Raw genomic sequence first — 24070 nt, 5'->3', positions numbered from 1 at the left:
ATGTTTTTGGGAAGGTCAGTGTCTTCTTTTCTGAGCTTTCCTCTTTCATTCATCCTGCTGGCCTAAATTTGGTGGAACCTAATTGTAAAGCTGTCCTTTCTTTACATCTATTTACATTGAAATCCTTTCTCTGAAAGATCTTTCAAGAAATCTCTGCTTTTCCTTCTTTTCCTTAAGGCTCTCAGTCAGGTTCAGATGTTGCTGTGACGCAGATCAGGAGGCTACTCCCGAGATGTAGGGCTGGGGACAGTGGGCTACCAAAGGATGGAGATGGCTGAGCTGTTACCACATCCACTTCTCCCTGCCCTGTGCCCATCTGGTGCCCAAAGCACACAGAAAAACCTCCTGCTTTGCAGACACGCCAGGAGCTCTGCTTGTCACAGCTGCAGCAGCTCACCAGCTTATTACACCCTTCTGCTGCTGATTCTTCTGTGCTCAACCACGCTCTCAGAAACCTGGCCAGCCTCCTCTTTTGTACTCCTGCCTCAGCAGAAGAGCAGACAGTACCTGGATGACAGCAGGAGCCCACGCGCCACTGCTCTTATGAGCCCTCCAGGGAGCGGAAATACCGGGAAGGTTCTTGAGAAACGAAACTCTTCTGGGTGGGATGTGGAGAAATGCTTTCAGTGAGACCCATGACATCAGTCAACTAACAAGCTTTTTATAAGCTTTTTATAGCCTAAGTGCATGAAAAGTTCCATGCATGGGAAGGGAACGTGGTAACAAATTCCCTTTCCCGAAAGTTCATACACTTCATTCCGTACTGCCCTGATCAATAGAAAATCTACCATAAATATAATCAAGCAGCTGAACAACGCCCCAATTTACACCACTCTTCTAAAACAGCGTCTGTTTCCCAAGAAAGACTATAAGCCCAGTTTCCAAAATATTCCACCACCTCTCACTGAAGAAAAGGACCTAAAATAATCTACAACCTGTTTTATTTCTTCTCCTCAGTGTTCATCTCCCTCTCAGAATACAAATATCAGTCTCTGGCTTGTAACTCACTCCCTAATGGCTCCCAAAGCCATTCCATTGCTGGAAGCAGCACACTGAACCAGCCAGGCAAAGCCAAGATTTTATTAGAGTTTAGACAACAAGCAGGTGGCCAAAGCTTCCCCCCTGCCAGCCCCCTGCTTAATCTGCTTCCAGGAGTCAGCGATGGAAGCAATCAGCTCTGACCGAGATGCACCTCACCCACTGCTCAGTCCATCGCCCTGCACAGGAGCTGTGGAATGGGATTTTCAGGTACTCTTCAGACACACATGTGAACTTTGTTCAGGTTCAGTCTAGCTCATAGATGAGATCACTGGAAGAAACCAAGAACCAGTTCCAGGAAAAAATCCTGATACTATCCACCACCCCTCAACTTTCCTGCGGTGCAGGGATGCAGATGCAGAGCCCCACGCCTGCTGCTCGCAGCTCAGTCAGCTGAGGGGAAGTGCCAGGCACAGAGCCCCAGACAGCACTTAGGCTGGATGAATCCATGCCCAGGCAGAGCTGTGTGTCAGCTCTGAAATTAAGTGCCCTTGTGAAAGCCTGAGTGCTCCTCTGAGATGACACGTGCCTGCTCTGGAGCTCTCTGCCTTGCCTGCCTGTTCTGCCCTTTTGCTTTTCAGGGTCCAGGTGTGGAGCACCCACCACACTGGAGCAGTAAGCAAAGTGTAGTCCCTGCCCAAAGGGTCTTGTGTGTTCTCTGCAATCTTCCTGTTGATTCACAGACAAACAAGCTGGTGAGCCACGGCTGACGAGAAAAGCAATAAACTCTGCAACTGACATGTTCAGCTGAGAGTTTTTGTGTGTGCTGATAAATTCTGCTGGTGTAAGGAGAGCACCCTTGACAACTTTACTGTACTGTTATCGTTAAAATTAACTGTAGTATTAGACTCTGAAGAAGATTCAATAAAACTCTCCTGTTCTTCAAGGAAGCCTGATTAGAACACGATGTGCTCTCAGAGTCTGTGCTAACTACAGAACTTTTTTTGTTGTTGATCTTGGAAAATCCAGATATTTGGTTTTTCTTTTTTGTCAAACATTTTCTCTTTTGTGCTCAAAGCATACTCTAGGAAATTATTCCATTTTAATATAAAAGAACCTAGCCACAAGCTGAAATGCTAAAATCATTTTCTTAATCTGCTTTATTATAACAGTCCAGGGGAACACTGGGCAGTACTTACACTCTGAGCTGGAAGGGGATGCTGGGGCTATTGCAGCGAATACCAGCAGCTCAAACTGTTCTGGCTGCAAAGGGAACTGCTGCCCGTAGTCATTGCATTTGGAGACCATGAAGAGGAGGTGTAAATCCTAGGACCTCTAGCTGTGTCAGGAACGGCACATTTTGAGCAGATCCAAGTCTGGAGGCTGGGGAGTCTATGTGGAGCAAGCTGTACCCTGCCTGCAGCGGATCATGGTGTGAAAGCCCGGGGGATTGTGTTGGCGCTGCTTATTTAACACCCCCCTCCGCAAGGCAGCCTTGGCACAGGACAGTGTCTAACGAGCTGATGATTTGATGTGAGACCCTCTGGCTCAGAGCTGAACACAGGCACCATCACTGGAAGGGGCTACATAAACAATCCAGACAGGTTGTCATTAATAAATATTCCATGAATTACCAAATGATCCTGCAATCATTTCCATGCAAAGCAACAGCAGGAGCCAAGAACTAAATTACAGTACAGTGCCTGCATAAATTCCCCCCCTTCACTTCCCCAGAGCACTTGGTTCAGCTTTTGTGTCAAACAAGTGTGCAGGTACGGTGTGTTTTTTATGGCTGTGCTCCCCTCTTTGGGGCAGTGAAAGCCAACCATGTAAAACATTTCAGAATGAGACTTCAGTGCAAGATAAAGTGCTCCTGCATGACAGTACTGTTGGGATAGTCTTTGGTTTTCACAAAAGACTTCTGGTGTTCCAGAAACTTCCCTCAAACTCCTGGATTTTCATGTCATCAATGAAAAAGTCGCCAGCATTTATAGATCCTCAAATTGTTTCCCCAAGTCACAGCTGGACTTGTGATCCGTGGGCCATTTAATTGTTAAAATATGGGAAGACATCTCACACCAGCTATCAGCAGAGGGGAAAGCTTTTCCTGCCTGGCTCAACATGGTGATGAACCCCATCCTCATGGAACTGGGGACTCAACTCCTGTGGAGAGAGCCAGGGAAGAAAAGTCCAGACACCTAAGAGCCTTGCTCCAACCTCCTCCCTTCTATAGTCAGCATTACTGTGGAGACAAAGGAAACAAAAAAGCAATGACTGCAAACAAGAGGAGCTGGCTATTCTTGATGGAGGTTTTCTCATTGCAAGCAGCCTGAATGGTTTGTAATCATCAGAAATGCTGCCACTAGAAATACCCTGGGTTTATGCTGCCAATTTGAGTGACTTCATGCAAGATTATGATTGCTTCAGACTTTCTCTTCCCCCTCTCACTGACAAGTTGTAATTCACACCAAAAGCAATATCATCCAAGCTATTCTCAAAGCCTCTTCCATATTGTCTAGTCCTCATCCACCCCCAGATCCTTGAGATTTGTCTCCTGAATGAAGGCTGTAAATCTTTGTACAGAATGGCAGGAGAAGTTTGAGCATCTGAGTTATTATGTAAATGTAGCATCAATGGTACTTTTAACTGCAAGCTGATTGGGACTGTAAATGGAACACCAGTAATTTATAGGCCTGAGTGCTTCCCACATGCAGGAATTTAATGCCATTCACTGACCTTGAACCAAAAGCAGGATCCCTGAAGTGTCCTGCATGCTGAGACAGCCCACATCTGGGCTGGAGCTAAGCAGCTGCCTTTCATCCTACCTGAGCTGCTCATTTACCTGTGTCTCAGAATATGAAGAAAATGAACATGGACCAGTTTCCAGTGCTCTGAGTATTAGTGGATAGACCTGGTCCACATACAGCCCTCTTCTTAGCAAAAGAGCTAATTCAAGTGCTACCAATTTCAAACATGAAACCCTTGAGACTCTGCAGTGTCTTAAGGACTAGGATGTGGCCGACAGTGCTCATGATGGGCTGGAGGGATCAAGGAAAGATGTGCTCACCTGACACAAAGGCCACTTTCTCCTTCAGTATAGGAAGCACATCAGCAGCTTTTAAACCATCATTTCGAAAAGAGCCTGCAAAACAGAAAAACAGAAAAGTCACATTAAAAGAGAGCATGTTCTGTTTCTCAAAATCAGACTGGAGATAGGCTATAAAATACATAAAAGCACCAACAAAGAGACCCAAAAGGCTGATGAACAAACAACATTAACATAAATAGAGATGTGTTCATTAAAAAAAACCCTAAAAATACAGAGAATCAGCTCATTGCTCTATCCTTCAAAAGTTCTGAAAGGTTAAGAAATTTCCTACCAAGTAACCAGATTAATCCCTGCTGCCTTTTTCACAGACCATCCTATCAAGCTTGGGAGATGCTCATCTTGTAGAGCAAGCCAGGAGCCTTCTCCCTTCAGTGTTCTGAGCATAGCCCAGGCAAAATTGCAGGGAACATTACAGCATATACACATCCATTTAACATCAGCCTTTGAGACAGATTTGCACAGGGGCTGGCTTAAAAAGGGCTTTTCCTCTTTGCCCCTTGCTGCTGCTCCTTAGGAGCCAGCCAAAGTCTTCCCTGGGTAAGGAGTGGTTTGAAGCCCCAGCACATTTCATGCTGTTTGACTACACCTTAAGCATATCTGCACAGGTCTTCCCTGATGTGCCAAATCACTTCATGCATCCTAAATATTCCCCAAGAAGTCACAGAGTTTTACTCCAGAACTGCCCAGTTTCAGGCTCCAGCAGCATGTCTGCCCTACAAAAGATGAGCAGTAAGGAATCACCCCAGAGCAAGCCAGACACTGCTATTCCCACAAAAGGTGGGTTTGAAGGACACCTTTGCAGTTCCCCTGAAAATTAACTCATCCATCACTGGGTAGTGAATAATAGCCATTGTGACAAGTGATCTTCCATATGGTCTTAGATCTATTCCAGCTCACCAAAGAATACAACACAATTGAAACCCTGTATTTTCACTTTCTGCCTTTCACAGGCAGGCAGTAACCAACATTCTTCTGATATGATGGCAGGGTAGGAAATTTGCTGCAGCCATCACACCCTCCTTTCTGAATGCAGCAGATGGTACCTGACCCTTTGGGTCTGAAAGTGGGACTGGGGATAAAAGCACCCCCTTTACACTGTCATCACTGCTCCCAACATGCAGCCTCCAAAGGCAAAGTGCTTCAATCCATGCAGACATTTGGAACAGACAGGATGAGGACCGAAACATCCATTTTCACTCGCAGATGATTTACAAGTGCTTGTATTACTATGGTTGAGTTACTGGTTTTTTGCAGTCAGATTGTGCAACAAGGCTGTCTTGTACATGTAAATATGTCCCTCCCTGGTGACCAAAGGCTACAGCTACCTCTCTGTGTCCCCACTTGCTCTGAGCTATCACTTCTGTGACACTGAGCTCCAGGAGATGTGTAAGCTCAATGACTAAGCCTTAAACTAGTGAAAACTAGAAGTCAAAGGAGTGAGGTAATTCAATGCAAGGCCAAGACCACTGTAACTGCAATTTGCACAGATATTGCAGCACAGTCCCAGGGGAAGCCTGAAGAGTGTATTGTGTCAGTAAAGTGTTTTGGGACCAGGGAAATGAGTCCTGATTTTGAACTCTTTCTGTGTTCAAGTAAGCAGGACTTTGTGCACTCTGTGTTAAATATATGAGATTTTGCTATTAACTTATCCTCTTAACAAGAATAACCTCTCAGATCCCAGTCTGTGACTACTTCTCACATCAAAGGTAGAAAGTGCTCAGCCACAGGCATTGTGGAATTTAAGAAGCTTTGTATATAAGCATCTCATCCAACCATGAAGCAAACAAGAACAGCCAATGTGCGAGACACATCACTCCACTCAGGTGGAGTACTGAGCCAAATTTATCCAGCTGCAAGATCTGCAGTGCCAGTGCAAGGTGAGTTTTGCCCAGTATTAGTTAAATTTGTCAGGAAAATGGCAAAGTCAATTCTTAGGCACACAAATATGAAGAGCAGACAGTCTACAACTGAAATCTTTATGAACACTGCTGAAAAAAGCCAGTGGGCATATGTAAAGCACACCATAAGCACTTCTTAGCAAGAACTCACTATACTGAGGGCTGAAGGCCCGTTTCAGACACTCTCTTGCAAGGAAAGACTGCATTTCACAGGGGAAATATGCATGGAGACCAGGAGCAAAACTTATGACTTTAAAATACAGTCATCTCCTGAGCTGTAGCAGGGCAGGCTGCAGGCAAGGGGCTCTCTGGTAACAGCCCCAACGTCCTGACTGTGCACAGGAGAGGCAAGGAAAGATTTGAGTGGGCACAGTGCTGCAGCAGGTAGTTTCCCCTTCCTCATTATCACCCAGGACAGGTCAGACACACTCCAAAGTAAATGATGAATGAATTAAAAAACTATGAGGCTGTCCTACAACCAGATAATAAACAAAAAGCTGCAAAACTTCACTCAGGATGAAGAAGAAAATTCTGTAAGGCAGATCAGTGCCTAAAACAATGCATGGTACTTAATCAAGTGGCAGCTCATGACCCACAGATGCAGTCATGGCCAGTGCTGCCAGAGGTTGCTCCAGTTCCTGACAAAATCCTTGCATTGGAGGCTACATCTCAGAGCATGCTGTCAGGTTTCCAGCAAGAGCTGGGGCAAGGTATGCATAAATGGGAAAACCAATGGCTCTAATAAAGACTCCAAAAGCAGCAGCCAATCTGTCTCCAGGAGAGGCCAGCATAGCAATGATGCATTCCCCAGTTCGTAAGTTATTATAAGCATATCCCTAATGATGCTCATTTTCATCCTCTTCCCCAGCTGTTTCTAATACATTTGTTTTGTTTGTTTGCGTGCTGGATCCAAGGCCATGTCTGCAGAGCACCATCTCATTTTGCTGCAGAGCCCCGTGCACACAAAGGCTGTGCTTTGTAGCCTGCCCTACACCTCTCTGCTGCTCCTCTCAGACAGCCCTTCTGCAGCAGATGGACAGAGATGGACAGAGGGATGAAGGAAGGACAGGCTGAGCCATCCTGCCGTTGTCCATGCATTGGTTTGCCATCCTCATAAACATGGGACTACACAACAGAGCCCCTCTTGTTTCCTACCTGCACGGTCTGCCAAACCACTTGAGCACTGCAATCACCTCTTTACCAGAAGAGAGGCACAGAGAGCATGGTACTGTGACCCAGTAACCCTGCAGCCCCTGACATCTTCATCACATCCTGGCTTAGTGTCCTATCCACGGAGCAGGGACACTATGACCACAAACTTTTACTACTCCAGTGACCCAAGAAGAAAGCACACCATGCCAGCCTGAACAGCTGACAGCATCATGTGTTCTTGTCAACTCGGAAGCACTGAAGAATTAAGAGTGGATCCTCGGCACGGCTGATTCACATTTCAGGGCAGAGCAGCATTACACGTGCACAGAACATCTCCTAGCAGGGATTCCCTGGGTGGCAGAAGCAGCTCACAGTTTTAGATGAGATGCTGTAATGAGAAGCCAGATGGATGAGCTGAAAAGCTTTAAGGCATGCTTCCATGGTAAATGCAACAATAATAAAATTGAGAAAATTTGTTTTTCCCCTGCACAAATGCCCCAACTGGCCTGGAGAGCTCGCTGCTGAAGGACATGGAGGTCAGCAGCTCAAGGGGCTTCCTGAACAGGTTGGAGATCAGCAAACAACAAACATCTCCAGAGAACTGTAAAGATTAATAAAATAAGCAAGAATTTTGTAAAGAATGTAAGCTTACAGACTTTGAAGTGAAAGCCAAGCTCTAACTCTTGGAGTGAAAAATAAATTATCCCCAGAGAGAGCCCTGTGAGCTTTAGCATTTCTTTCTTGAAGCAGAGTGCAGGGTCTCTGCTGGAGACACTGTTTTGGGCTAGATGGAGCAATGGTCTGCTCCAGAGTGGCTTTTCCTAGAAAAGCTTCAGTTCTAATCTGAAAAATGCAGCTCTTGGCTTCAAATAAAGATCAGCTGCTGGAAATATGGAAATACTTTCTATACTTAAAAAAAGTATGCGTAGGCAAGAAGAAGGCCTCCTGTCAGAGCACTGCATGGGGTTTAATCACTTGGCTCCTGATGCCTTCAGCAAGAGTTGTTCATCCCAAGTCCCATGCAATGTTTCAGGAAAGGCAGCCCACATTCTCATAGTTCTCAGAACAGATTTGACTATTTAAAAACTTTGGCATAAAGTTTCTTTAACCAAACAAAACTGAACTCCTTGGGCTAAACCCATCTCTCAAGGAACTCCACTGGAATCCAGGATGCAACATTAGGATTAATCTGGTCCATATTTCTTCCTCCCCCAGTAAAGGCCTCTCTTTTACTTCTATACCCCCACTCTCCCACCTCAGTTTTTGGGGCATTTATCTCTCAGGTTTATCATAGCCTATTGCAATCCTACCTTTTTATTTCCTCCACCCCACCCCCCACAAAGTCTCAGTGGAATTTATTTGTCTTTGCAGTACTGTAGCGTCTTGGCTTTCTACAACACACAAACAGAAGGGACGTCTGATGTGAGCAGAGAGAGGCAGAACAAAGGAGACCTCAGTATTCCCATTGTAGCCTTTGCAAACTGAGACACAGAGAGATTGACTTGTCCAGTGTCAGACAGAAAGTTTGTGCAGAGCTGAACCCTCATTTCCCCAATGCTTTTCTCATACAAACATCCCTTTGTTTTCCAGCAGAATATAATCCTCCTTTTTCTTCTCTTTACACTTCTGGTTTCCTCCTCCTGCCCTTCTCTCTCCATTATTCTTTCCTTCTGCATTTATGCCTCAAATATTTACTTTTTGTGTGTGCTAAACCCTTTTTAACCCCTTCCTCCCCTTCCTGCAGGCTATTGTCTGTCCTTGCAGGGCTGCGAGCCTTCTCAGTTTGATTTTTCTTCTTTTCCACAAGCCACACACAGGGGCTTAGCCAAGGCCTGCTGGGGCCTTTGCCGCTGGGATTTTGCTGGCTGAGGCTCATTGGTTCAAAGGCAGAGAGGCCACAGCATGGCACAAGCATTTGGCTGAATAGAAGCAACATGTGCTCTGGACTAGCATTTTAGGACCATCTGGCATAGATAAATGAGGCTGGACACTCTGCATCTGCCAATCGCTCCTCTGTGGACAACAGCCTGATCCCTGATGCAAAGAAAGAGCATTTTGGTGCCCTGAGCTCCCCAGGAGCCTGCAAGGCTCCCCTGCCATCCTTCCCCACTGCACACAGCAGAAGAGCAGGCTTTGATTTCACAGAGGAAGGAAGGATGCAATTGAATTGTATCTAAAGACAGCAGCAGAGAGAAAAAGCCACAAAATTAAGCTGTAAATATTATTACCAGCTATTACTGAAGACTAACACAGAACTACATACTTCTCCATAATAAGCAATAAAAGGTAATACCTGGTCTCATGGGAAGCATTTAGGATTGCAGGTTTTGCAGGGACAGGGTGAAAGGCACGTTGGATTAGCACCACAGCCTGGGGGCAAGGATGGTAGCAGTGCCCCTCCATACACCTTTGTTCACTTTCACCAGATCCAGTGTGCACATTGACACACAGATCCATGCCATAGCTTCAAAAGTTGCAAGAACCTCGGACACCAAATAGATAGTCTGTACAAAAGATTAATCTCACTGCACCACATGCCACACACTTTATCCCAACTGAGACAAAAGTCACATGCACTACATTGCTGCATTTATTCTAAAATTAAAAGATGAATGTTGGGTTTATATGTAATAGTTAGGCTCAGTCCAAGATTAATGTTATTTTCTCTATGTTTCTTTATACTGTCCTTCTTTCTGTTAATTATACACCACTCCTGCTTGCTGAAATATCCTTCTGGTCACAGTACTAAAGGCTACTTCCCCTTCCAAGTTTTGCCAGTGTACATCAGAGGCTGGGCTGCTTTTCTCCCCCTCTACACCAACAGGTCGGTCCCTCTGACTTGTCAGTGCTCGAATCCCTGTGCAGGGACAGCCCCTGCCAGTGCAGCCCCTTCCCTCCCCTGCCTGAGAGCCAGGCCTGGGCTTTGGGGGACCTTGCTAATTGCCGAGATTGTTATTCCTTCCACGAGGTACTTGGCAGCATCGAGCCTCCCAGCACAGCCTTTGAATGTCCACACATTTAAACAGTAGCCTCAGCTTGAAATCAAGCCAAAGAATAGGCAAGCCCTCAAGAAAGATAGAGAGGCTTGCAGCAAGCATGCAAATTCATTAGCCTGTGTGCACGTGTGGCCTCTAATAAGCCGTGTTCAGCATCTGAAGCCCAAAACATCCCACCCTGTGCATCCCACCTAAGCCAACAGCCAGGCTTTGCCTTTTCATGTGGCACAAAACCATTTGAAGCATCACAAGGATACTGAATTTATGCACAATCTGCAGCGGAGGCTCTGCTTCAACTTCATCCATGGGGGATTTTACTCATTTCATTTTAAACACACACTAATAGAGATGCCAAGAGAATGCAATGGCTGTGAGTCAATCTTCTGCACATTTCCTTTTCATTTTCATCAGGACTTTGGAATCAGGCTGAGATCTTTCAGTTCTTACACTTAGAAAAATAATTAGACATTATAGGTAGCCCTGTGGATAGCACATCTGACTGCTAGTCAAAAGACTTGGCTCTATTTGTGGTTCTGCTCCTAAATTGCTTTAAGATCCTGAACAAGCTGTTTTAACTGTGCCAGATCTTGGTTTTCCTCTCTACAGAACGGAAATAATGACTGCCCACATTAGTAAAGCACAGTCAGGTTCACAGACCTCAAAAGCACCTTCCAAACATGAATTAATTTTGTCTGAAAAAACCTCTCTGAGTTCTCTGAGGCAGGGAACTGTTGCAGTGCACTTTTATAGACAGGCAAAAATGAGGCATCGACAGTAGGAAAGACTTGCTCTGGTGATCACAGAAAGGACTTTCTGGAAAGGAATGGGAGACATTAGGAGAACTGGAAAAATTAGATCATCTGATACAAAATCTTGTGTTTTATTTCTTAAGTGTACAAGGGATAGATGTGCTGCCCTAGAGGGAAATAAGTATTTTCAGCACCTTGAGCTTTTAGTGGTTAAGTTTCTTGCCATCTACAGATTGTTCTACACATCAGTGACCACCCAGATGCAAGTCTTTTATGGTGTTAATAAACAGCTATGGGCCATTTGTAATCTGAAGTCACATTTTAAACACGGCCATGGTCTCTATCCAGGCCTAGTGTGTGTGAATATTTTCTTTTCATTTCGCTCCCCTCTCAATTACAATTGGGTTTCTTATGGAAACATTCCTCAGAATTTTATAATCCCATAAAAAGTTTAGAACTGCTGATGGATTCCTGCATGAGGGATGCAGGCTGAAGCTGTAGAGGCTGGGTACCCTGGGTCCCATCCTCTATTAAATTCTGTAGGTTAGAATCATATCCTTTAACTGGTGTTGGTTTAGTCAACAGGCTTTTTCCAAGAAGCTGTAAAAGGACATCTGCCAGCACCTGTCACACAGCAGTGACGTGCTTAGGGTTTCCCACCCATGTCCCAGAAAGGATCCTACTCACATCCTGGAGGTCCCCAGCCACCAGTAACTTCTTCAGGACAAAAAAATAAAATAAAATATCTAATTATGTACAACACTGAGGAGGCACTTTGCTGAAACACAAGCCGTACAAAGGAACCATATGCCAGTGCCCCGAGTGTGCTTTGCAAACATCTGCCTCTCAGGGGGATTTCATGCCAGACACTAAGAAAGCAACTTTAATTAGAGGCCAACTGAGATCCTTGTCCCAAAGCCTGTGACTGCCCTAAAAAGGAAAAAAAAAAACCAACCTAAGCAAACAAGGCAATTGCATTTCTCCCCATGGTTAAAAACACTCTACATTTTCTCTTTTTAATTTTTCTGACAGAGCTCAACATGCCCCATCCAAACAGATTGACAAAGTTCCCACTGCCTTCAGAAAATTCCCTGTCCAGGAGGGATGGTCGTTTCTAATATGAATATGAGAGCAGGTTTTAAATTAGTCATTTTTGACTGTGGTTCATTCAACATTCACAAACCAGCACCTCACAATTAATTAGGCTTACATTTCCCCTGTCTCACGTCGCCTCAAATCCCTTCTGACTGGATACATTTCTGCCTTTGCTCATCTCCTTTGGTCCCTCTTTCTTTCTGCCAGGGCTTATGATTTCAGCTTGCAGCTATTGTGTCATCCTGGGAAGCTGATTTAAAAAAAAAAAAAAGAAAGAAAGGAATAAAAGAAAACCTAAATCTGCAATTCAAAGGGGAGTTTTCCCTTCCTGTGCATGAATTCCCTGGTTAGGGATAAAGCAAGATCCATGCCCTGAGCTCTCGACACAGGGCAGGAAAAGTAGAAACCGTCCCTGCAGAGGTGCATGTGGGAGAGTAGCCAAAGCCCTGGTGGGATCACAGAGGCTGCTCCCAGCCCTGAGCAGGACACAGTTCACTCAAACAGGGCAGTTGCAGTCTCTGGGTAATGTGTCTCAGAACAAACCCAGCAAAACTAAGGCAGCAAGAGGAGCAGCAGGAAGCACTGCAGCAGACATCAGGGAGAGCTCGGGGCCACATCAGGCAGGCCTGTTGGGAGCACAGGGAAAGGCTCACGGGCTGCACTGTGATGCTGGGCTACCCCAAGAGCTGCCGTCCACAGCCCGTACCTGGGGAGGAGGACCTCCCATCACACCCACTCTTCTGTCCTTATTACAATGTCCCAGGGTCTACTCCTCTGCAGACCAATCTACAGCCAACACCAACCCACCAACAGGGCCTGTGCACACCCCACTGACTCCAGATTGTCCAGAGCTCTCTGACCCAGCTCTGAACTGTGAAGCTGCAGCGGCAGCAGCTCCTCCGAGAGTCTGCTCAGGAAACACTCAGGGTGTAACAGCAACCGCTTTAACTCCCACACCAGCATCCCACATCCAAACAAAACCAGGGCAAACATTTTACATACATCAGTGGGAGGGGGAAGGCAAGACACTCACAGGACTAAATTATTTATCTGCCTCTCTTACGGATGCTGACATTTTTGACATACATTAAACATTAATGAAAATCATTTTATGGATGGCTGACTCATGCCAGTCAATGGATAATCTCCTGCCTCTCCACCTGCCCCTTTCACCCTCATCTGGCTCCTATCGCAGAGTGCAGCCACTTGTAACTCTGCCCTCTGAAGAGGCCAGGCTCCCCCAGATGCCAGAGAGCAGAGCAAAAGCACAGAGGGGGCTGAACAGACCCCAGTGAACACATGGACGAGAACCGAGCCCACGGAGCCCTAACCCCGCTGCAGTTAAACTCACAAACCTGCTGTTTTGTTAATTAGCTAACACGAGATGCTGTGAATCATTTTGGAAAGCAAATTACCTCCCTGATTTCCAAAAGCTTCCTAGCCGCATTTCTTTTTTTAACTTACTATTTTTTCCTTCTCTCAACGTATAAATGCCAATTAAATTACTGCCTGCCTCTGTTTAATCTAATGTTAGCCTACTCATATTTTCAGCTGCTCCCTGATGCCAGTATGGCCCCTTATGCCCAAATCTCTTTAGCATGCTAGTATAAATGTTTATAGCCCTAAGACTTACTGCTGTAAGGAGCTTGACATTTTTTTGCTAATAACCTGTGATGTTATTGTAATGTCAAATTCAAAAGGATCACCAATAGGTTGAAAATGCAGCTTTCCTTTGGTTTCTTCCAGCTAAGGACATATATAAAGAGATGATTGGGATTAAAGTCTCACAAGCTGTCTGGATCTCTTTCCGGACAAGCAGCCCTTAAATTTGCTGAAATGATACTCACAGGAAGGTAGAGTTACAAAAAGCCACAGGGCAGGTTTCAAAGACAGAGGGTATGCACTCAATCTCATCTCATCTATCATAGAATCATGGAACCACTGGAGTTGGAAAAGACCTTTAAAATCATTGAGTCCAACTGTTCACCCAGCACTGCCAAATCCACCATTAAACCCACTGGACTATGATTCTGGATACCAGGAATATGTTGCCCATCCCAAACATACCTTTATTTATGGAACAGGTTAAAAGATTATCACCTAAATGCAGAAAATTGCCTTCTTTTCACTGAGGGGGAGCTCAGAGCTGCACAAATAACTGGCTACAGGTTAATGAGATCTGACTGGTCTCCAGAGGGTGCAAGCTGCTGCTCTATAGATCCCGGACAGCTGGAGTCAGATGACCATCCAACTCCTCCCTGAAACACAGAGAAATAGTCTGGGGCCCCTCTTTCCAGCCCACTGCCAGGTTGCATTTTCTCTTTCAATGGAGGTGACAGAAGTGCAATATATTGGCAATGATATTTTAATTTCACAGATTGAATTATGAAATCCTTTTCCCACACACATTTTCCCTTCTTCTGAACGGATTTTACTGGTTAGTGGTTTCACAGAGCAGAATGTTCTGCAAAAACCAGCAGTTCCAGGTAGGAGGAAATTGTGACATTCAATGTGTCAGTAACAGTCCACCAAGTTTATTAGATAGGTTTCTAAAGATAGGGAAATTATATTTTGATCTGAGACGACCTATTGCAGCCTGTAGAACCTTGCTACAGGCAGCTGTCGAGCTTCCCTCGAGTATAACATTGGGCAGCAGACCTCAATCTAAACCAAAGTCAACCAAAGGACATTTAATACCTCCAGTAAATAAGAGATGAGGAGAAAACACAGTTTCTCCCACATCTCCTACTGCAGGTGAGATTTCACTCCTTTGGCTGAAGCAGTTTTAATAACCTACTTTTATATTTTTTGCCAGACAGAAGTTCATCATGCATAAACATCTCATGCCAGGCATCCCTGCTCTCACACAGAAACATGCAACCACACACACCTTCTTATATTAGGCTTCTAGCTTTGCTGATAGAACAGACCATGTACACATTTCCAACCTACAACTCAACCTGGGATTTTCATGACCTTTTCCTGCAAGCTCCAGCTCTGCTGCTGGAATGACTTGTCCATTATGTTAGTTGTTCAGTAACTCCCAGGCACTTAATACTGCTTTGAATAAACAAGTCACAGTCAGAAGTCAATAAAACATTAGGAGCGATGACAAATCAGAAATAGCAAACAAACTGCACAAAGGAAAAGAAAGAAATGTAGTGATGCTTTTCTGCTTGCTTACAAAGAAAAGCAGAGTGAAGATGGACTGGAGAGAACAGATTCATCATGCTTTGGCTTCATTACTATAATAATTAATTTATATTAGCAGGTGCAAGATCTGTTTTTAAGATCTGTTTCTACCCCTCTGCCACCACCAGCTGGTGCAACATGCGTGTGTCAGTCATTGGAAACAGTAGTTGTGCTGATGGCCCTCAGCATCTCTTATGTCTGCATCCTGCAGCTTTGTCACAGGTCCAGTCAGCACCCCTGGTAGAGATGCACAAACACATCACAGAGAGCAGTTTTACCCCAAAGTGCTTAAACTGACCAGAACCAGCTGTGGTGGGAGACAACCAGATGCATAACTTCATTTCCCGTATTTCATGGGAGCTGACTGATGGCAGAGTGCAGGTGTCATGGCCAGGTATTTGATACAGGACATTTATATTAGCCTTTTATAAACCTGATATTTTATAAAACATCACTGAAAGAGTAGCTATGACCTTCCACCCACAGTTTTTGCTATTGAGGAGCATAGCATGGAAACGTTCCTGAGTCTGCAGATCTCACCCAGTGGATCCCACTGCAGCATTTGGCCCAACATCAGAGTTCTCAGGTATTACTTGGGACTGAGAGATCCAGAAAAATATCCTCTTGATAATGCCTACTTGCATCTTGCGATCTCATGGAAATTCAGCCTGTAGAAATACGTCTACCCACCCTCTCACTTTTTCTAGGAAGCCCTATCAAATGTTGTGATATCCATTTTTAGCAGCTCCAGAAAGCTGAGATACATTACACTGGCTACTAATGAAAGCCACAGGATAAAGCAATAATGACATGTTGGGAACAAAATATGCATACTGAAATATTATAGAAAGAAAGCTATCAGGCAGGAGACGTACAAAATGCAATTTTCTAAGTGGTATACTGGCTTAAATGATACAAACAATCTTTTCATGGCCATCAAATGAAGCTTTTTGCAAATATTTTGTGAACTCACACACAGAGAAAAAAAAACAAAGAGATAAATAGTGTTATCTTCCTCTGTACTGAAGTGCTACAGTACTGAGCACACTGCCTGCTATACTACTGACAATTAAGGATGTATCACCCTGGGCAGTATCTCTGCACATATCTGATCTGCCCATTACCATTGTCCTCTGCCACACAGCACAACCATGCACTTCATGGAATAAATATCCATTGAAGCCAAGACAGCAAGTCAGCTGAGCACATAAATTGCCCAGGTTCTACCCGGGGACAAGAATAATTATCTTTCCAAATCCACTTTAAAACCCTGACTAAAGAATACTTTCTGAAGAGGTCAAGCCCTGATGATAGCTAATACTTTCAAATGAATCTTTGCCATCGCCCAAATACAAAGAGCTGTTTTAACACATCATGACAGCAGAATGCCTCTTCCAGGACCGAGCTCACCCGCATTTCTGCAGATTATCATTTAAGTGTTCTGTAAGTCATACGACTTTCTGGCTTTGAAAGATTGCACTTTGATGTCCAACAGACAGACGTCAGCATAAAAAGATGGGGGGGGGGAAGAAAGGTCCAAGCTCTGCAGTAATCAAGAGACCAGCAGTGAGCTTGTCTGTAGAGACCAAGCAAGCAACAGCAGCCAAGCTACCTCCTCACCCCTTTGCTTCCAAAAAATGTTTAGCAATAGCATAGCTACAAAAATGCCAGCAAGGTGAAGTGCCCTAAGGCACCAGTCCCTGTTCAGTGGCTCTGCAACTGCTTATAGCACCACTAGCTCGAGAGCACCCACCAGGGACAGAAATCCAGCAAAACAGAGCACTTGAAGCCATACCACCAGTTAGTCCCTTGGGTGTCAACTGTGTGGGGAACAGTGTGATGTAGCTTACACTACCACTGTCACTGCTGTTCCAGGGATAAACAGAAGGCTTCTGTCATCACTGTTTTCAATCCAGTCCTTTTTGTAAGCATTGCCATTCAACTATAATGATTGTTTTGTTACGTGTGGTTCTACTCGGAAAACTGACTCCATAAAAACAGAATCGTGGAGTTCATGTTTATTGCATCTCAATGATTTCCAGATCAAATGCAGCCAGTTTACAAGTAAAAAATATGTTTGGTTTGTTTTTCCAACTACCAGGTCTACAAACTCATGCTGGGATCTAGAAGTTAAGTTGTCATCTTTTTGGCTTGTGCAATTGCAAGAGGAATGAAAAAGAAATCTGCTCGCCTGCTCCTGGAGCAGCTGTGTATTTCCAGCTTCAACAGAGATAATAAGGAATAAAAATGGAGACAATATTTTCAAACCCACTTATCTAATTCTGCACTTCAGGGCTCCAGAAAGGTAATCTGATTTTAAAAGCTACTCCAAGGGCAATTCAAAGTGACAAGACTTAAGTACCACTTAAAATTTTACTGCATATTTAGGTACAGAAATAGTATGTACCTAACTTTAGACACCCATTTTTCAAAACTGTTCCCCTTAATTTAGTCAGCAAATTAATCAGATTTGCATGTGATTACACATAGATAGCAGATCATTTCTGTAGGAAGGTGTTATTTTTATATAGACATTTGTCGGAGCAGAATTGCATGTTAAACTAAAATTTATGAGTCCGCAGGCTGAGTCGACTTTAACTATTTGACAGCTGCCAATTACTGCATTACAAACATGGCCAATTTGCTGACAGAGACCCATGTGCTCACATGTAACTTAACCATTCCTCAGCTGGCTGGCTGTAAACACCAGAGTTTACAGTGTAGGGGTTAGCAGGTTTCCCTCATGGCAACTCTGACAGGTTGTAACCAGGTTTCTGAGCCCTATTATCATGCACATGAAAGAAACTAGATGTGTCATGTCTTCTATGAGTTCTCTATGGCAAAAAATTTCAACCATGCCTTGGCTTCTCCTCATTTCATCCCCCAATACATCCAGGTCTTTCCTCTGGGCTCCTGTGCCAAATGGTTTTGGATGCCACCAGTCAAACATATACTATAGCCATGGGGCTGCTCTGTGGATCCCTGTGTGATGGTCACCTCAAGCCTGGCAAACCTCTGGTTTGCAGAAACATTAGCTTTGAGGTGTTTGTGAAACACAGATTCATGGTGGGTAAACTGGGGGAAGGTTTGCTCCGTTACCCAGTTGTCACAAAGCTTTCCTTCGGGTACAGGTGCCCTAATGCTGACCACCCCATCCGGATCTGGGCTTTGCCTCCTCCATCCCTGTGCCTTGAGGAGTTAACAACAATATCTGATGGCAACCAAAGAGAAAATGCATAAGAGCTTACAGGAAAAGTGAGCTGCAAATAAAGGCTGGGAACATGGCCAGCATTTGCAGATGTACTGAGTTAGCGAGTTCTGAGGAACGTTCCAAAACATGAGCCAGTGTTACACACCCGGCCTTTCCATGCTAGTTTCACAAGCTGGAGGTGACTGCTTGCAAGGGCAGTCCTGCCAGCCCATCCATGCAGCTTTACTGTGGCTTTCCTCCCTTTGCTATCTGCCTCCAACAAGGACAAGCAAGGGTGTTTAATTAAATCCAAATGCTAACATTTTTAGCTAAGTGTAAAACTGTTGATTTGGAAAGCAGCATGCCTGGCTTTCATCATTAAGGAGCACTGTGATCAATGTAACATCAGGCCAATAATGGCTGTTATGGTGCTGAGAGATGTATTTCTGTTCTCTGGATCTCTTTACATATTCAGGTGTAAGCTAAGCAAGTGCAGCCTCAAATGCTCATTGTGCTGCTTAGGACATACTCACTGCCAAGGAGTCCCATCAATCACGCAACCTTTTAGTGCCAGGCAATTGCCAATCCTTTCCCAGCCAGCCCCAGCCAAGGTCTTGCCCATGATGATGAAATCTGCCAGGGGATTTTAGAAACTCACAGTCACTGCAACTCACAGTCACACTGCTCCTGCAACAAGCCACTGCTGACTTGCCTTCATCAACTGCCAAGGGGACTCTGACAAGCATGGTGAGAAGGAATGGGTGTACTTGTGGCTCACTCCATCCTCCAGATGATATTTTCCCAGCAGTAGTCACAGCTCGTGCTATTTGAGTCATCCTCATCTGAGAATGCAAATAGTTCCCAACCGGTAACACAGCGTTTCTCTTGCAGGCTGAGCTCGGCTTCTCTCCCAGCGCTCCAAGCTGAGCCCAGTCCTGGAGAGCTACGGGCTGCTCCATGTCAGGGGAAGGGCCTTGCACAGATGGCATGGAAGGATGGCAGACAATGAAGTGCTTGGGGCTGGAGAGAAAATTGAGCCCTCACAATACTAGTGGCTTTAGACTTTGGATTAAACCCTGTCCTTTGTCATGTTGATGCAGAGAGGAGCAGCACTTGACAGTATTCAGAGAATTGTAGATTTACCCCACTGAAGCCATCCTTCAGTTCCACACTTCTGTGTAACTTTCATCATGGTCTCTCTGCAAATTATTTTAATCCTTTATAAGAAGAAATTTGATTTGCCTTGCCATTTACGGCACAGAATGTTGTATAGTTACTTGAATTTTCATTAAAAAATAACATCAAATTGGAATCTAAGTTGAGTAAATTCAGATATCTGAAAGAAAAAGACGCATTCTTTGGGAGGTTGTAATTATTCCACACAACAACAAAAAAAAAAATCCAGAAAATTCAGAACTGAGTTAAATGTAAAAGCAAACCACTATGGCTGAAGTATGGAAATCAGTGTTTAGGCACACTAGCAACAATGCAGAGCCTCCAGGGATATCAAGGAAGGAGTACACAGCTATGGCTAGTGCACAGTACTACTGATAGCTGCAGAATAAATTGATATTGAAAGCCCTTTGCAGATTAAATTGATACTGAAAGCTCATTTCATTTTTTATCTTTCCCTTATTCAATTATTTTAGGATGAGGAAAAAAAAAGACCACATATCCATCTGCTAAGAGTAACACAGAGGTATGCTACATTAATCTGGCAATAAAGCCATCATGGACAATCCATTGGCTAAAAGCTTCAGGATGTATATCTTACTCAAAGTTGCTTATAAATTAATTTAGCCCAAGAAATAGTTACTGCCTTATAAATATGGGATACGTTTCTAGCCATTCATTTAACTGTTATCCTGCAAAAAATTAGCAGATGATGGAGACAACCAGACATCAGTGCAGGTCCCAATCCATTTTTGTGGCTCATTTCAGAACACTCTCTCAAAATTAACAGTGAATCTACACTTGCATTTTACTCCTTTGACGGAAATGGCCTTCTCTTCCTTGGTGTGTCCTCTCTGAAAGCCTGTGAAGAAGGTAACCCACGTCACAGTGAGGCAGAAAAAAACTGCACATGGCCCAATATGTCAAATCTTCCCCCAGCACCATGTGGCTCTGCCTGGGGTCTTGCTGTGCCAGCTCTCATCTTCAGGAAGCTCTGACATTTTCTTTGGTGGTCCCAAGATAAGGAAGGATAATGGTTCCCAGGGTTAGCCAGAAACACTTGGTTTTTAATCCTGGCCACTGACATAACTTGTGATCGCAAGCAAATGGTTCAGTCTTCCAGCATCTTGATTCACCCATATGCTGGGGACAGCGTGTTTCCTTGCCTCCTGAGAGCAGCCACAGAGCCTGGAAGCAGCATCTTGTCTTTCCACTGGCCAAGAAAATTTCTTACCATCAGTGCTAAGTGGGTGTTTTTTCTGTATGGTTTGCTCAGAGGGAAGTTAAAAGGCAGAAAGCAAAGAAATAAAGCTGCTCTTGAAAGAAAATGTCCGTCTCTAAAAAAAGCGAGAAAATATTCAAGTGCCACACATTAGCACTGCTGCCAAGTGAAGTCTTGAGCAATTAGTCTGCTGATCGCTTGAACTTCACTGGATGTAATCTAATTTACCAGCAGTGCAAGCCTCAGAATGTTTCCAGCACATGGTGGTCAGAGAGGGCTACTCCCAGCTGCCCCTCTGCCCTGTCCTAACCCAGTGAAGACCTTCAGTTGCAACCCAGCACTCAGTGCAAATGTTTAGTGAAAGAAGTGAGAAATCAGTAGCAAATACTGCATTCAGAAGTTCAGAAAAAATCCCCACTTGTCTGAGTCATCCCTGAGCTTTCAACACACACATCTGAGCAGGGTTGCTCCTATTCTGGAGCAGCCACCATGGTGAAGCAAATCTACTGTGTGGGTGAAGGGAGAGAGGCATGGCAAAGCCAGGTCCCTCGCTGGGGTCATGCAGGGGGTTATCACAGGCTCAGGATAACCCCTGTCCCTTGCACAGAGCCCTGTGTCATGCACTGCCTGGCCTCCCCTGACACAGACCAGAACCGAACCAGGCACTGCCTTATCCTCCGCGCTGCAGATATTTACGGGTGTTTTTACTAAACACTTCGAAAAGGTGCCTGTCTCAGAAGCGTGTTTGCACATTCTCAATCTTCTGAGCTTTCAAACATTTCATTAGGTCTGAAATTCCCACCACAGCAAGTGGTGATCCTCAGAAGGTACAGAGTCTAGTTGGTAAAAGAGGCATTTAAGCACAGAGTGGGTGTTAGCCCAAATCTATTCCTCCTCACGTCTTCCTTATATCTGACAAAGATTGCACTAAATTTCTGTGTAATAACAGCTACCAAAAGTTGGCAGATTTGAAAATAAAGCATGAAGCCACATACCTAATCATCTGGGTACTGAAGCATGTAACTTCTCCATCTATGAGCCTGAAGGCTGCCAATACAGTTGCAGAAAGGAACTGCAGGTAGGGCAACAAGCACAAGTCTTTTGTAAAATGGTTTGTGCAGAGCAGGAACACTTGGTCACCAAACCCATCACCTTCAGCTTTCAAGGTATATGCCCCAACTCAATGTGGCACGTTCAGTGAAACGAGGATGAAAATTTGGTCCACAGTAGGAAAACCTACACACAGAAATCTGGAGTAATCAGTTGTTTGTCGGGTGAATCAGAATTGATGCCAAATTACCTCTCATTTAAAATGCTTTTTCCATATGGTTGCATGTGAGGTGCTAAGCAGGACATGGAGAGGGAGGTGCCAGTCAGCAGTGTTTCCATGTGTGGTTAAAAAACAGAGAGCTTCAGAAAGACTCCCTCTGCTCCCAGTCTTTCAGCCAGAAAATCACATCTGGACCAAAAGCCAAAGAGAAGACTCATCAGAGGCATCACAGCTTCCTACTCTGGAATACTTGCTTTGATGGAGTCTGTTATTTTAAATTGGGTCAACTAACCAATAATGTGACAAAAGAAATTAAAAAGAAATGCACACCAAAAGTGAGGAAAAAATAGCCATGAACAGAAATGCTCTATGATGCTATTAATGACTAGGTTATCTTTTGTTGCATATAGGTAAAAGCTTGCAAAAGGGAGGCCTTGTAAAATCATGGCTCAGGCCTGTTACTTTGGCTAAGTAGAAAAGGACTATGGGAAAGTGACTCAGCTGAATTAGAGGCAGAAAAACAAGTTATATAATCATGATGTATTCACATTATGGTATATGGTGGTTGGTTGAATTATGTTTGTTATGTTTTAAAACTATGTAACTGATAATGGGATAACTGCCTCAAAAGAGCTGGGTTTTGAAATAAAGCCACTCTTCTTTGTACCTGCCTGGGGATTCTGCATCACCACAGACCCACACCCACAATCTTTGTCCTTCATCCTGTGGTCCTGTGAGGGAAACCAGGTCTCACACAGGACTTGTAGCTGCAAGTCAAATCTCTTCCTCCAGACAGGAGATACATCCAAGGTCTCAGATGCATCTCCATTACAGTGGGTCCCAGCCACATGTTCTTCTGGCATAGAAGGCCAAATTCCAAGGCCTTTCCAAGGCCTTTTTTAGGCCAAGACCTGGATCTTTTTATGGGGGAACTTGTTCTGAAAGGCAATCAAGAAATCATAAAGAGATGTGCTCATCTCCAGTCTCTCCAGGCTGGAGCCAAATCTCTTTATGGAAGCTTCCTATTAGAGAACTGGTGTCATCTGGGAGACAATGCTTATCATTTCTTCAGACTGAATACCTATTTATTCAAGTCACAGATACATATTACTTATTGAAAACAGGGTAATCTAACTACCCTATGATCTTCTTTTAACCCAAATGGAATTTATAAGAACTTCATGCAGTATCTAGGACTTTCCTAAAAGAAGAAGATTGTGTGATAGTTCAGAACTGCCAGGCCTTTCCAGATGAAAGTGAAATGGGGTAAGAACAGAAAGATAATAAATGAAAATGAGAATGATGAATTTAGAAAAAAAAAGAGAAAGGGAGACATGAAGACTAACTTTTATATGAAAATATTATCCTGTTAAATTGCATGATTAAAAGTCAAAATAAGAAAATTTGAATGTGGCACAAGTTAAAAGAAGTATATTTTATACAGATTTTTTTTTTCTTTTTATCCTGTCTTTACTAAATAGTCAATGATCTGTTGCACATAAAGCTGTAGGATGGTAATTGGAAACAGAGACTAGTCCCATGACAGGAAATAAACTCTTATCAATGGCTTTTACAGATCTCAGTCAAACCATTGGGAAATTGGTAGTCTTGAAAATTAATACGCAAGACCATGTTCTTAGAGATGGATACAGCAAATACACTTATCTGTAATGAGTTCATACTGGGGTTTTTTGCCATAAAGATAACCCTTGAATAAGAAATCCAGCCACTTCCTGGTTTGGACTTTGTCAGGGTTCCTGGTAACAGCATTGAGCAGAAAACCCACGGAATTTGCTTGGCAATCTGAGACAGACTCCAGCTTCCAAGCAAGCGCAAACAAGAGATTTTCTAGCATCTTATGGGCTGAGCTAAAGACAATAACAGATCATTATATAACATGACAGAAACCCATTTTCACCACAATCCATTAGTGCAGTTGAATCACTCAATTCCACAAACTGCACTGATCATTCAACATTAATTGAGGCAAATTAAGTTATAATTTATGACTATTCTTCTTCATAATTACTTATGGAAGGAAATAGT

General features: G+C 44.0%; 1 protein-coding gene across 31 annotated transcripts in view; it reads right to left on the bottom strand.

The window, feature by feature from the left end:
• The window catches only part of KALRN (kalirin RhoGEF kinase), a 501085-nt gene that overhangs the window by 309481 nt on the left and 167534 nt on the right, over window positions 1–24070 (bottom strand). For all 31 annotated transcript variants that reach the window (XR_015289279.1, XR_015289280.1, XM_086897893.1 and 28 more), the window contains one exon: window positions 4046–4120. Coding sequence is in view for 28 of the 31 variants with exons in the window: in XM_086897867.1 (XP_086753993.1) it covers window positions 4046–4120 (75 nt within the window). In the remaining 3 variants the exon portion in view is untranslated. The remainder of the gene's footprint in view (window positions 1–4045; window positions 4121–24070) is intronic.

The sequence above is a fragment of the Cyanistes caeruleus genome, chromosome 7 (genome assembly GCF_971803275.1).
Source record: "Cyanistes caeruleus chromosome 7, bCyaCae1.hap1.1, whole genome shotgun sequence".
In the NCBI taxonomy this organism is placed as follows: domain Eukaryota; kingdom Metazoa; phylum Chordata; class Aves; order Passeriformes; family Paridae; genus Cyanistes; species Cyanistes caeruleus.
Note: the sequence above shows the minus strand (reverse complement) of the source record. Positions and strands in the feature narration are given on the sequence as shown.